Genomic DNA, 15,175 nt, shown 5'->3' with positions numbered 1-15,175 from the left:
ATACATTTGGAATATGAATACATTTGGAAATCAAAGCGGAATAGAATTCAACTTTGGTAGACAATATAAAATAAATATTGAAAATTATAACAAGATATTAAGTTGATGATATAAGATATTAACAAATTTCGGAGACAGAGATTAACTATGTCTTGGAAATAGTTGATACTTTAACTATATAACAATGTTATATAGTTAAAGTATCTACGTACTTATAATTTATAACGCATTATGACTATATCAACAACATATACTTATAATAGTATATTACATTTAATATATTACTGTATTATATTGAATTGTTATAATATATCAATGTATATCATTGGTGATATATAATGATATAACAATGATATATATTAACATATATATCATTGTTATATGACATTCGATATGATCTAACTACCATAATACTAATAATAAATGTATCTATTATAAATGTATAACACTTCCCCCGTGGGGGGAATTTCAAAAAATCCCTTCTTAGTGTACATTCTCTTGACATACCCTATTAAAACGCAATCAAAAACGCATCTAAAATAGTATAATAAAAGCCGAGTTGTTCACAATACAAGTTTCCTTATTGAATGTAATACAATGTGACTTATTCATATTTGTGTATATAATATATACGTCTTTTATGATATAATAGTATATTTATATATTGTTATATAATGACATAATCTTAATATACTTGATAATAAGTATTTATATATTACCCAATCATAGACCTGTATTATTGTAAATCATATATAATAATTTATAAGTATAAAAATCTATATACATACTCGTGTCTGTATATTATCAATTGTAATCCACCCTAATAATTATGAATATTTACATTCTTACAATATATATATTGATTTACTTGTTTATTATTTAGATAGAAAAATTAATGAATAATCAGGCCTTTCATATTGAAACTAAATATGATGGAGAGAGAATTCAGCTGCATAAAGAAGGAAATAAATATATGTATTTTTCTAGAAAGTAAGAAAACTTAAATTTATTATTATATATAACATAAGATGTAGAGTTAATTGTAAATGATGCAAATATTAAATAATGCAACAAAATTCATATTAGAATTACAGCAAATGCAGGAAGATAAATCTTTTATTTATTTCTAATATAATATCCATTTAATCAATTATAATGTTTACGCAATACATAAACACTTTAAAAACACGTTTTAAAATAGGTTCCTAAAAATAAAACATTGAGTTTGGTAATTATATTCTTCTGGATGATCTCTACTGAGTTATCTTTTCAATTGGAAATAAGTCCACTGATACTATTAATTTGGTAAATATGATGGATATTGAAGGATTTGGAAGAGAGAAATTGCTTAACATTTAATGTAGAATGTACAGATGCTTTGTCATACAGCAACACTCAGCTGTTTCCTTGGTACTGCTTCCTTTTTACTCATCTCATGCATTGATTTAGACACTGCATGATACTGAGATAATACTGACTGTTAAGAAACTTATAAATGGTGGGCGATTCAATGATTATGGACTTTTTCATGTTCTCATTGGTTTGTGCCAAAACAAGAATCAACCAACTTCCTATCATATGAAATTCCTATCATCTAATGAGCAATTATTTATTGTGACATTGTCACAATATCAGGGACTGGAATTTCTAAATTTATTCAATTTAAAATATATGCTCTCTGCCTTCAAATTAGCAGTGTCTTACCCCTGTACATCATACTTTTCTTTTAACAATAGAGTTGTGCCAGTCATCTATTAACTGTTTTCAGGAGAAAAGTTTTGAATTAAAACAATATGACTTTTGGTTTGCATCAGAAGTTCATGTATAGTTAATCAGGGCCTCCCACCCCTAAGATTTCCATATCTGGTCATGTCACTCATCTATCTAACTCCATTCTCATGATTAAGGAAAGATGGGTGGATGGACAGATAACAGTGGGAATTTATGGATCTACAATTTTTTCAAATTGCAGCCCAAAAATCAGACAATTTGTCTAAAAATCCATGAATTCAATCATCCCTGTGCACTATTTTAATATCATTAAAATTTAAGTTGATTCATTAAATTTAATGTAAAATTTTATCACCGCTTGGGTTTCATTTTGAAGTTTGACATTTGACACAAGTCATTAATGTCTCATTCAATTTATATCTACATGTAAACTAACAATGTTATCACAACACACATGTACTTGTTTATAAAGAGCTTACTATAGTAGTTAAACTGATACATCATTTTATATAATACTATTTACAATAAGTCTGTAAAAGATTGCAATTATTTAATGGCCCAGCTGTGTATATATGTAAGAATTTAGTAATTATAATTGTTGAATAAAATTATAAGATTTGATTTTTATTTATTAAAACTGACAAAAATATTTTATATTTATTTAATTTTCTAACATTGGTTATATATAAATATACCTCTTTAGAGTAACCAATTCAAAACTTAGGATTTAATTGTGGCATAAAATTATTTCACTTAGATTTTTAAAATTAATCTTCTTAACTGTTTATTAAAATACAACTGCTTAATTTTTTTTTTATATTTTTAGCTGTATTGATTTTACTGATTCTTATGGATCAACATCTTTCAAAGGATCATTTACACCTTTCATAGATAGAGCTTTTAGTAGTGATGTGAAAAATTGTATTTTGGATGGCGAAATGGTTGGATATAACACAAAGTTGAATTGTATTGGTATTAATCTTAAAGTTTTATATTATAAGTAGAAATATTAAGTAGATATTGAATGACTTTAAATTACAGTCAAACCTTCATTTTTGAACAATTTGGTTCACGAGCAAAATTTCGAATGCCTTATTTGTCCCATTTGTAGAACAAGCTACTCAGCAAGAGCCGGCCACAAATTAGAGAGAGACAGACAGTCAACTCCTTATACTTTCCATGTTGAAAGTCAACAGCTCAAACCAATCAATAATGAACCAATAATAACCAATTCAGAAGTCAATGGCACCAAGATTGTTTTGCATCCTTATATGTCATGACAGGAACCATCAACAACATTATTCAAATTAGATTTTGATGCACATGCAGGAAAGCTACTATTTCCATTTTCTGGTATGCATCACACTTGAATCTAAATCAAATTAATAAAAACTGCATTAATTGACATTCACATAATATAAATGGCACCCAAGAATTTCTGTTTAAATGTGCTTAAGTTAAATTAAATAATAAAAATTTATTAATATAATATTATATACTAGCTGTGTTACCCATCGTCGACGGGAGATATTTATTTGGTGAAATTATATTTACTTATCTAAAGAGTATATCTGCAGAGAATTGTGTTACAGATTCATTATATTCTTATTAAAGATGTGGAATATTTTCTAGATAAACTTATTGAATAACTTCCCGATGTACAACATTTCGTGTTTTATCATCAGGAGCACAAATGAACAGATTTGTAGCTACTAACACGTGAGCACACGACATAGAATTGGCCACGTGAAAAGCAACTGCATCCCAAGTCAAGTCCCACAACTCTTGGGCTTTGTCCTTGAGACTTGTTAATGGTTGTTGCAAAGCATAGACTGACTGGAAATTGTAGGCATTTATTTCAAATGGGTATTTTGTCGGGATTAATGGCATGCTATTAAATGATATATCTGTCCTTCAATTTTGAATGTTGGCATGAAATTTCTTTCAAGTATTTCAGTGGCACCAAAACTTGTCATTTGGAAGGCCTGTGCTTTAAAAAATGTTCTATCACTATTAAATGGGACTCATCCCATTTAATAGTGATAGAAAATGTTTGGAGGCAAGTACAAGATCCAGTTTAACATTGCCAGAAGAGCAGCAAATTTTCTGTGATTCATTCTTCCACTTCAGAGTACTGCAATACTCACATATAGACCCAATATTAGTTGATGATGAATAGTCTAAGAATGTGTCATAAATGAAAGCACTTCAGAGTTTTTTGTGCCAAGGATTTGTCGTTTTTGAGTAAGCATAATCTTTGCTCACACAAATAAATTAAATAAAACTCACTCAAATACAGGTAGGCCTAACGAATCATGAACACAATACTTAATGATTCAAAAACCCGCCATATGTACGTGTACTGCCATCTAGCATGACTACGTCACTTTTTTAATGCCTCGAAGATTTTGCTAATTAACTAATTATAATTTAATGTCAGTTCTTCAAATATAATAGTAAACTTCAATAATACACTTTTCTTAGAGATAATGCCTTGACAGGAAGTACTAATTCATGTGTTGCCATCTAGTGAAGAGAGACAAATAGACAGACAGAAATCCGTTGCAGTTTTATTTAATTAATAAAAAATTTGTAGGTTTGATTATTGATAAACATTCCAAGGATAATAAAGATGCTACAGTTAAAATTTGGTAACGATTGGTTCAGTAGTTTTTGCGGTTAGTTGGAACAAACAAAAAATACATTGTCTCTTTATATAGTAGTATAGATTATAATATTAATAGTTAATGTTTTATTAATACTAGGTAGCCAGTTAATTAAAACTAAAAATAATTAAATTTAAAAATAATAAACTAATAATTAAAACTCTGGCATTCACACCAAAGCTAAAATTGAAATCAAATCAAATGTTTTGGAAAGTGTGGATAAAGTACTTGGTGTCTGTCTTGAAAGATTTAGCTATATTTTATCTTGGCAGTCAGAGTTGAGTCTTTGTTTACAGCAATTCTTTGTAATGTAGTTTTGGTTTTGGTTGGTGGAGTTTTTCTTTTAATATATATATAATAGATATAGATAAAATAATAATATATTGCTTTAGTAGGCATTTTTATGCATGAAATACAGCTAAAAAGGTTTGTTTTGGGGGTCGGAAATGAATTAATTCATTTTGTATTGTTTCTTATGGGAAAATTTGTTTCTGAACAACATTTAGGAATGAATTAAGTTGGAAAACTGAGGTTTGACTGTACATAATATTAATATTAAATAAAGAAATTATATACAAATTTGTTATGTTTGAAAATAATAAATTACTTTATATTAAAAAAGTAAGATAAAACTGTTTCTAGATTTGTTATCTTAATAGTTTTGACATTTGGAAACAGATAAATGTTAATTGGCATATAAGTTATTTCTTGATAAATTAATAATTATTGGAATAAACATAATAATTTACATTGTAGAGATTTGTATTATTGATATTGTCAACTGATATAACTGAGAATAAATAGTAATTTGACATTATCAGGAGTAATATAAAAATGTGGATATTAATAAAATGCATGTAAATTTCTTTAAGAAATTTGATATGTAAATTATATTTACTTTTAGATATATATATATTTATTTATTTAATTATTGGATTAATCTTATGAAAAATTTAAGTATTAATTAAATTTTATTTATTCAGATTTTGGTAATATGATTATTTTCTTTTAAATAATAATTACTACTGCAATTTTAAATCAATTTAGTTCAATTTTAGGATCTAAAGGTGAAAATTTTGATGTAAAGAACCTTCATCCTGGAGATGTATATCAGCAATGTATCATTATTTTTGACATCTTATTTTATAATGATAAAGTTCTAACAAACCATCCATTAAGTGAACGGCTTCAATATTTGGAAAACTTATTTACACCAATAGAAGGACGAATTCAACGCAGTCCAGTAAAACATGCTTGTACAGAGTAATTATTAATTATTACATTTTCATTTACAAATTATAAGTAGTAGTTAAAAAATTAATATCTTACTCTTGAACTATAAAAATTTCTCTTGCTCATTAAACTAATTAACAATATTTTAATTAATAAATTAATTTTATAATTTATCAGAAAAGAAGTAGTTGATGCTCTAAATGAAGCAATCGATCATCACGAGGAAGGAATTATGATTAAAGATATGTCATCAGTATACTATCCAAACAGTAGGAAAAAAGGATGGGTTAAAGTTAAACCAGAATATGTTAATAATCTTACGGATGAATTAGATCTATTGATTTTAGGAGGCTATTTTGGTGAAGGAAGAAGAGGTGGCTTGATATCACATTTTTTATTAGGGGTTTGTGCAAGTGATAAAGATGGTAAGTACTTTAACATTTATTTACTTAACTTGTCTTTAAATAAACTTAACTTATAGTAATATATGTTTAATGTTAATTTATATAAACAATTAATCCACTAACCATATATTGAATTAATACCAAATGATCTGTCATATTATTGGGCTATAATAAAACTAATTTAATAATTAGATATAAAGTAATTTGAACTAGAGATAGGTAGTTAGGATGCCTACATTTAGTCAAATTACTTTGTATCTAATTATTAGTCTTATTATAGCCCAATAATACTGTATGACATCATTTGGTATTAATGTTAATTTGAGTTTTTTATATTTTTACTAGCGGATAAGCCCGGCGTTGAGCAAAAAGTAACGATAGTGAAGATTAAGATGATTACATTATAGCCAATCTTACCCATTTTCATAGAATACAAGAATTAGGTCCCCTGTTTCCAGACTAATTAGAGAATTTTCAAATGGGTCTAAAACGCATTTCCCGCAAAAACAAAAAAAACTGCATCTGTGTCTTGCACGTCACTTTCTCTTAACACTTCCATTGTTGATGGAAGTGTTAAGACTTAATCCTCTCCCTCTCCCCCGTGGGGAGGAATTTCGAAAATCGTAAAGATAGTGTGTTACTCAATCATTAAAGATTGAAGAACTCACTGGTGGTCCTCCACAAGCTAATATGATGGATATCTGTTCCCAAACAGAACCAGCATTACTGTTAAAGATAGTACACTACCAATCTATAGCAGTCATTACATTTCTATCATGACATTACTGCAAATGAAGCTGATGATGATACGATGCTACTGGCTTGATGTTTAGTAGTCACCATACATGCAAACTTTGCCTCTGCTAGTCACTTGTCAATAGTACAGAAAGAGATAGGATTCTAATGAGAATTCCACCTGTCTCTGGATAGTGGACAAAGACACCATTACAGCTGTTCATGCTTGTCTCCAGATCAGCTGATCATTTCTCCTGTGATCTGTCTTGGATATCCAGTGCTTGTCAGCCATTCATATGTGGCTCACAACAACTGCTCAGTCAGGTCAGAACTGTCCAGATGATGAACAAGTTGAAAAACAGCCATCTTGCTTCCCTGAATTCAATGATATTACCTTTCTCAAACACTGTAATGTCTTTTATTGCATCATACAGGCATGCCTGACATTTGAAGACTTGTAAACAACATATACATTAAAAATTCCAAAGACAATGAGCCTTTTTACAGGATACTGAATTAGAAATTTTAAGGCATTAGAGCAATCATTGATATGCAATCAGACCACAACTATAATGACTTACATACCTGTCTGAGACATAGCCATATGCTGAATTTTTCAGTAATTAGAAAATTCTAACTGGGTGCATAACTTTTTTGCAATTAATATATTTTAAGTAAAATCCTACATAAGTTTTTCAGTATAATTGATAAAATGCAATCATAACTTCTTATTTTTATAATTAATAAATGTTTTGTTTGAGCTGTAATATAATTGATATACAAAATATTTTGTGCAAATATAAAAAAAAATTAATTTGATTATTGCTAATTTGTTAATTATAGTTTTCTTATTGTAATATTCTCTGGCAGTTGTTTTAACATTGACAAGTCTTCCTATAATGCAGATCAAATTTAATCAAAATTTATGAAACTATCTTTCTTGATTTATAAAATTAAATTATTAAATAGCTTTTATATAGTTTAGAAAACTCTAATATCTTCTAGTTTCCATTTATACTTCAGATTTATATCACCCCTCAAAAAAAATTTTTTTGATGGCTTGTGTCATTCATTGAATATGACTCTAAATTAGTAGATTAAATAAATAAATAAATTATATTGCGCTGCAAATACTTTTTGACTTTCCAGTTAATATTTTAGTATATTGAAATACATTTATTTAAAATTAACATTGAAAATCCATTTCAGAAGTTTAATTATGGCATGAAGAGAGAGATCTATGACTTAAGTTAGCATAATTAACACATTCAATTAATTTTTTTTTTTATATTTGTCTTTTCCCTATGATTAAAAATAGTAGCGAATAACCTACAGGAATGATATTTATTAAGTGTATTCAAATTATAATTACTTTAAGAATAATTTGAATGCATTTAAGAATAAGAATATTAAAATAATCAAAATTCTAAAAATATGCAGTCTTTGTATGTATATGTGAGAGAGCTTTCAGATATTATTATAATTTTAATGTATTTTTAAAATAAGTTTAGTATACTCAATGATTTACTTCAGTGAAATTAAAAATATATATTGCATAAATGTAATTGTTTTATTTTATAAAACAGCAAGGTTTTCATAAATGTTGTCTTTATTTAATTATTATAAAAAAATAACAAAATTAATTTACATAAGATTTAAAACTGTGAATAAGTGTTAAAAATAAAACATATTTTAAATTTTACAGATGAAAATCCTGTTTTTTATTCTTTTACAAAAGTTGGATCAGGTTATTCATATAAAGAATTGTATGATCTTCTAACTAAACTCAATACTAATTGGAATATATATGACAAGAAAAATCCTCCAAGTAATATTATTTTAGCACCTGGTCATAAAGAGAAACCAGATGTTTGGATCGAGCCAAAAAATTCTGCAGTTCTTCAAGTAATTAAAACAAAATATATTTTAAAATGTTTCTTCTTGTTAAATTTTAATGAGAGCTTTTCTGCTGTAGGTAAAAGCTGCAGAAATTACACAAAGTGATCAATTCAAAACTGGATGTTCTCTCAGGTTTCCTAGAGTTGAAAAAATAAGATATGATAAATCATGGAATCAATGTCTTACACTTTCAGAATTGGAAAATTTGAGAAAGGTTTTTATATTTTTGTAATAAGATATGATCCTTTCTTTAACTATAAAGGAAACATCTCAGAGATTCTTGCCAAAGAAATAACATTCCATGCATGTATTTAAATATCCTTGTCTAGAATCATAAAATATGAATTTTTATTTTAATAATATTTATATATATATTTTTTAATTTTGATGATGATGATTATTTTTGGCAAATGGTTTTTATATCTACTGTATTTTTTGGTGTATAAGACGACCCCCAACTTTTACAGTTAAAATATAGAGTTTGGGATATACTTGCCCTATAAGACAACCCCGACTTTTGAGAACTTTTTTGCCGTCTTATACGCCAGAAAATACAGTATATTAAATTTTTTAAATGTTTATTGTTGCTTTAAATTGCTAACTTATGGTTTTTTTTTTTTTGTAAATAATAATTGGATATATTATGAGATATTTTACAGATACTGATTTAATATGTTTCAGGAAGGTGGTGGTAAACTGGCTGGTAGATATTGTACAATTACTACAGATCAGAATGATGAAATAACACCAAAGAAGAGAAAAGTTACAGTGACATCTGTAAAACCTACTGTTGCTCTTCATTTCCAACCTGCTGATATTTCTGATATTAAAGTGGTTTGTCACTTTAAAATTATTTTACATGTTATTCACATCATATAATTTCAAAAATAATTTAAATTTACAGATTTAATTTAGGTGCTAAATTACAGTCTAAATTTTTCTCATTATTTAAATTAATTTTTTTTAAAATGAATACAATATGAAAGTTGAAAATCCACTCCTAAATATATTAATTTCCATAGAAATTTTTTCATTACATTTAATATGTGTAGAAAGATTTTCAATTAATCAGAATGCTGAAGAATTTTTGATAATAAATTAAATATTTAAAAAATCCATAATAAAATACAGTTATAATTTTTATTTATAACTTTCAGTGACAAATAATTCTTTGCATTTATGAGTAATTATAGATAAATTTTATTATATTATCATTAACGAGGTTTACAAAGTGAAAAGTTTTTTGTATTTTGAAATTATAGACTAACTTTAAGAGATGATAAACATGAGTTTTGATTTTTACTTTCAAAAACATTTTACATAATATTTAAGAATTATCTTTATGTTTGATATATGATTGTATTTATTTCACATTAACAAATTTCTCAAATTTATGAATAAAGATATTAACTAAATTCTAATATATTACATTAATTCTCAAAGTAGAAATCCCACATGTTTGAAGAAAAAGAATTCTGTGTAATCAATGGCCCACCATCTCACCCTAAACACACTTTAGAAAAGTTAATTGCTGAATATGGAGGAAATATTACTCAAAATCCAGGTAAATGTTTCATTAAAAAGCATTTAGATGAAATTTTAAAAAATGACAAGTTTCTTTTTATATATAGGAATGGATACGTTCTGTGTAATTGTTGACAAAGTTACGTTAAAAGCTAAAAACATCATTGCAAAAAAACAGTATAATGTAGTTAAAGTGACTTGGCTTCTAAAATGCATTGATCAAAATTCTTTCATTCCTTGGTATATCAAAACATTTCTTAACATTAATAAATAATAATAATAATAAAATTATAATTTAGCTGTTTGTCTTGAAGGAAACCATATGATTTACTGTCGTCATCTTATTCTACATCAGAGAAATTTTCTGAAGATTTTGATAAATATGGTGATAGTTACACAAATTATATAACAGAATTTGAACTAAAAGAAATATTCCAGCGAATATCAGAAGAGGTTTCTCAAAATGTTTTTCTATTTACTGTATACAAATTTTAGTTTGTAATTTAATGTTTATTTTATTAGGAATGTAAGGAGCAATGTAGTAATGAAGAGATTGCTGAAATAGAAATGAAATATTTTCCAAATGAATCTCTGCGTGGACTATTTAGAATTTTCAGGTGAATTTATATAATGTATAATTGTTTTTTAATTATTAAAATATGATTAATTTTCTGTAAATCATTGTCTTTGCAGGATCTATATAGATGATAAAGCAATTATAGGAGAAGAAAATACAAAAATAAAAGGTCACAGCTTAGGTATAACAGAATTGCAGTTAAGACTCTATGGAGCAACAGTCATTTGTAAAGTCGACGAGAATACCACTCATGTAATTACTTATTCCCGGTAAGATGTTTATCACCAAACTTAAATTACATACAAAAGTCTCTCTTAAAATTGTGATATTGGTTATTAGCGATTCTTCAAGATACGAAATGCTGAGACAGATGAATCATACGAGACAGAAAATGTTTCATCTCGTTACCGAAGATTGGGTGAGAGAATGCATTAAAAATAAAAGGTTGTTAAATGAGAGGCATTATCAGCCAAATTTATAATTATTGTTGTTTAATATTTTTTAAAATAATTACACTGTAATTATAAATTATCTTGTAAATGTTATTCAATAAAATAAATTTAAACTTTTTAAATTTTAGTAGTAATATCTAATAATTTTGAAAATTTGCTTATATTTATTTTAATCATGATTGAGTTTTGTATATGTTTAACAGTACTTTGATCTTAATATAAATAAGCCAAATTTATGAAAAAAAATTTCCTGTTATTTTAAAGCAATTAAAAAGTAATAAATTACAAAGTAGATAATAAAATTTTTCCTCTTCTGAAACATTTAAACACCTTATTAACTAATTTTTCCCTTTCAATATGTGATTTAGTTTTTATAATTAGAATTTTGTCCTTCACAGACATTTATCATATAAGAATTTATATTTTATCATCTGTTTTATTTAAATATATTTGTTTATATTTTAGATAGAGATAATTCATAAATTTAGTTGAGAGAACATAATTGTGAATTCTAAATTACTAACATGGTTTTAAAAAATGTGTGTTTGAAAGTAAACTGAATTTACTTTAGACCTAATTTCAGCCTATTGTTATATAATTCCTTCAAACGAAACATAATTCTTTTCTAGTGGTGACCTACTCTCCCTCAATATTGTCGGTATTGCCATTACTGTCTATTTGTCGCACGGCAAATAGATTTCTTTGGGCACTGTGGCATGTACCGCATCTGTTAATCCTCGTATACAATAAATCACATACTTGCATTGGACGTCTAAGTCTATTTTTCATTTGAAGGAACCAAATACTATTATTTATTACATAGACTCTTTCCACTTTCTAAACATTAAGAAAGCCTTTGTTTGTGAGTTTGGCTAGATCCACAACTCTGCAATCAGGTAGCAAGGATTAGGCGTGTGATAAATCATTTAAAAAGTTTGAGGATTTGCCTCCTGATTGATTAATATTTTAAAATATATATAGTAAGATAAATGCAGATATATATTTCTGCATTTATCTTACTGTTAAATTTTGTTGAAAACTAATGGTCACAATAATTAATATAAATTTGTGGTTTGTTAAAATTAAATTATCAACATTCTAAAAACAATAAACTAAATAATTGTAACTAAATAAACAAACAACTTATTATTTTTAATGTCATCATATTAAATAATAATAAATAATTTACAATTTTAAATACAAAAAGTATCTACATTTCTTATTTCATCTATAAGTTTATGCCTCTGGCCGGGTTTGGTAGCAAAATATTTCTTTTGTTCTTCGGAATATTTTTCTGCAACCGGAATAATATCACGATAGCTCCAATCTTCCCAGCGATAATTGAATTTTTCCAACAGTTCTCTTTTCTTATCTTCGGGAACAACATCATTGGGTTCAATCTTTGTCAAATGGGGGCAGGTAAAATTTTCAAAAATTGCCACGCCTCTTAAGGCAAACCAACCGCCATATTTAGGATGAATGCAGACACCAAATATTTTCTGTAAACATTTCAAAAATTACTTTTGCTTTATAATTTCATAAAACAAAGCTTTCCTGAAATCTGCATCAGCATACCAACCTTATTCGAACCCCAAGGGTCCTCTCGGAGATCATCCCTTTGATAATAATAGGCTGCCCCAGAAATGTGAGCCGCAGTTTGCATTAAAACTTTCGGTCTTCTTCCCGCATGCAATTCAAAATCGTATTTAATGTCGATTTCTGTATCGGGAAATGCCTGACGACAATCCAAAACTTATTTGTTAGAAATTGGGAACACGTCTGCTTTATACACCAGTAAGAGAGATGTACCTGTTTTATTCGATCCAAATAATAAACCGTGCATTCGTCGACGGGGTTCAACGATCCCGAGAGTTGATGGCACCAGATGAAAGGCTTGAACGCTTTGTCAAACATTTGAGGAGTGCTCACTATCAAAAATGCTACGGTGTCATAAGAATAATTCAATTGAAAAATTGGTTTGATCATATCATTATACCAGCCAATCTGTAAATATAAATTATTATTATTTACGTAATGATGTTTAACTTTTACTGCCATGTGTATTTATTAATTAGTATACAGAAAAAAAAAACTGTCTATAAGTGCCTTGCCAAATTATTAGACCCATTGACTAAAATCATAGTTTTAGTACTATTTACTTCTTTTTTTTGTTTAATCATAACAAATCAAGTATTTTTTTCATGTTATTCTTATTCTCTGTTATATCACAAACACTTCTAATAAATTTTTATACAACACCACTGTAAATGTAAAAAAATCAACTTTTTACTACAAAAAGGGAACCAACAGACATTCCCATTAAGGTATGGAACCCATTGATAAAAATAAAAAAATGTGCAGTGTTCCTTGTCATATAGAAGTACTACTGGCTGTTAAGGGTGATCATACAAAATACTAATTTTCAAATTGAATTTTTTGCATATAAAAATTTTACTTCATAAGATATAATAAACACACACATTTTAAATAATCCTGCACTTTTATTGAATTATTTATTATATCAAAAACTAACAAATCATCAATTTATTTGGGTCTAATAACTTGGCAAAGATACTGTAAAAATACCAGTTATTTTAGATACATCGACTGTATATTCTAAGTTTAATTTTTGAAATTGTCACATGATTTTGATTTTATTAAAGAGCGCAAATTGTTTTATGCATGTTACGCCGATTATTAAGATCATCATCAACTGGGTCAGTGCGAAGTATCGATTTAATGCTAAACAACGACGAAAGCGGTCGTAAAATTATAACTTAAAAATTTTACCTTAAACGGATAAAATTCGAATCCGTATTGGCCTAACGAATCCTCTAGAGTAGATTTTATAAGTTGTAGACTGTCCATGCTTCTCTTAATCACCTCTCTAAATATACGATCAGCGATAACTTGTGTGTAGAATCACACAACTTACTACATTGTACTACTGCTTATCAATAAAAGAGTGGATAACGCAATGTCTAATCAACCATGCTGTAATTCATCTAAGTTCGAATTTTCGGCGGCAGAGGTCGCTTCGTTAACCGAGGACATTTCATTTATTTTACTTTAAAGTTTCCTTAAATAATCTATATAAATAACAAGTAATATAAAAAAAATTTTTCAAAGTCAATTCCTACTTAGGTCAACAAAGAAATATTTTATTTTAGTTACTTTTTATTAAATTATTAAAAAAAGCAACAAAGTTCGCTTTTTTTTCCTCGCGCCCTCTATCGGTCCGAATCGGCATATTGCCGACGGGCGTCACAGTTTAAATTTAATTAATTAATTAATATTTGAAAAAAACTGTGTTAACATCAAGTGTCATCCACTACAAGTTTAAAAAAATGTATTTGAACTTGAGTGGATGAATAAAAAGTATTTTATTAACGATTGAAAATTTGAACAAGATATATAAATAAATACCGTAAATAAAAATGTAATATTCGTTTGTTCAAAATCTTAAATCTCCAAAAGTTCTTCACCGATTGCTTTGAAATTTTGACAACGTTGCATTCGAATTCACGCATGTTTTTATATAATTTAGATGTCGAAATTCCCCTCCCCCTGCGGGGAGAGGGACAGTATTAAGGCTTTTTTTTTTTTTTTTTTTTTTTTTTAACTCTTTCCGCCCTGTGGGCACTAAGAGGGCCTCTTTTAGTAGGCCCATTATGGGTTCGGCCAGGCCCACAATGGGGCGACCGGGTGGTGAGGGACGGAGTATTAAGGCTTACCGTAAAGAACTCGGCTTCTATTATACTATTTTAGATGAGGGTGTTTTTGCGTTTTCGATTGCGTTTTAATAGGGTAGTCAAAACAATGTACACTAAAAAGGGATTTTTCGAAGTCCCCCACGGGGAAAGTGTTATACATTTATAATAGATACATTTTGAGCCACAGCAACGCGGGGCTGGGTACGCTAGTTTATTAAATAAACTGCAAATTCTCGAAAAT

The 15,175-nt window shown here is 27.7% G+C and overlaps 2 protein-coding genes across 4 annotated transcripts in view; one reads left to right on the top strand and one right to left on the bottom strand.

Moving 5' to 3' along the window:
• The window catches only part of DNAlig4 (DNA ligase 4), a 38,446-nt gene extending 27,103 nt beyond the window's left edge, over positions 1-11,343 (top strand). For 2 of the 3 annotated variants that reach the window (XM_067272155.1, XM_067272156.1), the window contains exons 7-19: positions 884-990; positions 2,558-2,703; positions 5,456-5,660; positions 5,808-6,055; positions 8,475-8,674; positions 8,745-8,882; positions 9,350-9,502; positions 10,115-10,232; positions 10,300-10,432; positions 10,507-10,645; positions 10,715-10,809; positions 10,886-11,038; positions 11,109-11,343. In XM_067272155.1, the coding sequence (XP_067128256.1) occupies positions 884-990; positions 2,558-2,703; positions 5,456-5,660; positions 5,808-6,055; positions 8,475-8,674; positions 8,745-8,882; positions 9,350-9,502; positions 10,115-10,232; positions 10,300-10,432; positions 10,507-10,645; positions 10,715-10,809; positions 10,886-11,038; positions 11,109-11,250 (1,977 nt within the window). In that variant the 3' untranslated portion in view covers positions 11,251-11,343. Of the gene's footprint in view, positions 1-883; positions 991-2,557; positions 2,704-5,455; positions 5,661-5,807; positions 6,056-8,474; positions 8,675-8,744; positions 8,883-9,349; positions 9,503-10,114; positions 10,233-10,299; positions 10,433-10,491; positions 10,646-10,714; positions 10,810-10,885; positions 11,039-11,108 lie in introns of those variants that run through there. The other variant, XM_067272157.1, reaches the window with a different exon arrangement.
• Positions 11,344-12,348: 1,005 nt separating this feature from the next.
• LOC136976793 (cyanocobalamin reductase / alkylcobalamin dealkylase-like) lies at positions 12,349-14,258 on the bottom strand. Its single transcript, XM_067272162.1, has 4 exons — positions 14,012-14,258; positions 13,031-13,225; positions 12,801-12,956; positions 12,349-12,720 (listed from the first exon to the last, which is right to left on the bottom strand). The coding sequence occupies exons 1-4, from the start codon at positions 14,087-14,089 to the stop codon at positions 12,415-12,417; spliced, it is 735 nt and encodes a 244-aa protein (XP_067128263.1). The 5' UTR covers positions 14,090-14,258; the 3' UTR covers positions 12,349-12,414.
• Between the last annotated feature and the right edge of the window lie 917 nt (positions 14,259-15,175).

Source organism: Centruroides vittatus, unplaced genomic scaffold (genome assembly GCF_030686945.1).
Source record: "Centruroides vittatus isolate TY-2023 unplaced genomic scaffold, ASM3068694v2 contig_425, whole genome shotgun sequence".
NCBI classification, from domain to species: Eukaryota; Metazoa; Arthropoda; class Arachnida; order Scorpiones; family Buthidae; genus Centruroides; species Centruroides vittatus.
Note: the sequence above shows the minus strand (reverse complement) of the source record. Positions and strands in the feature narration are given on the sequence as shown.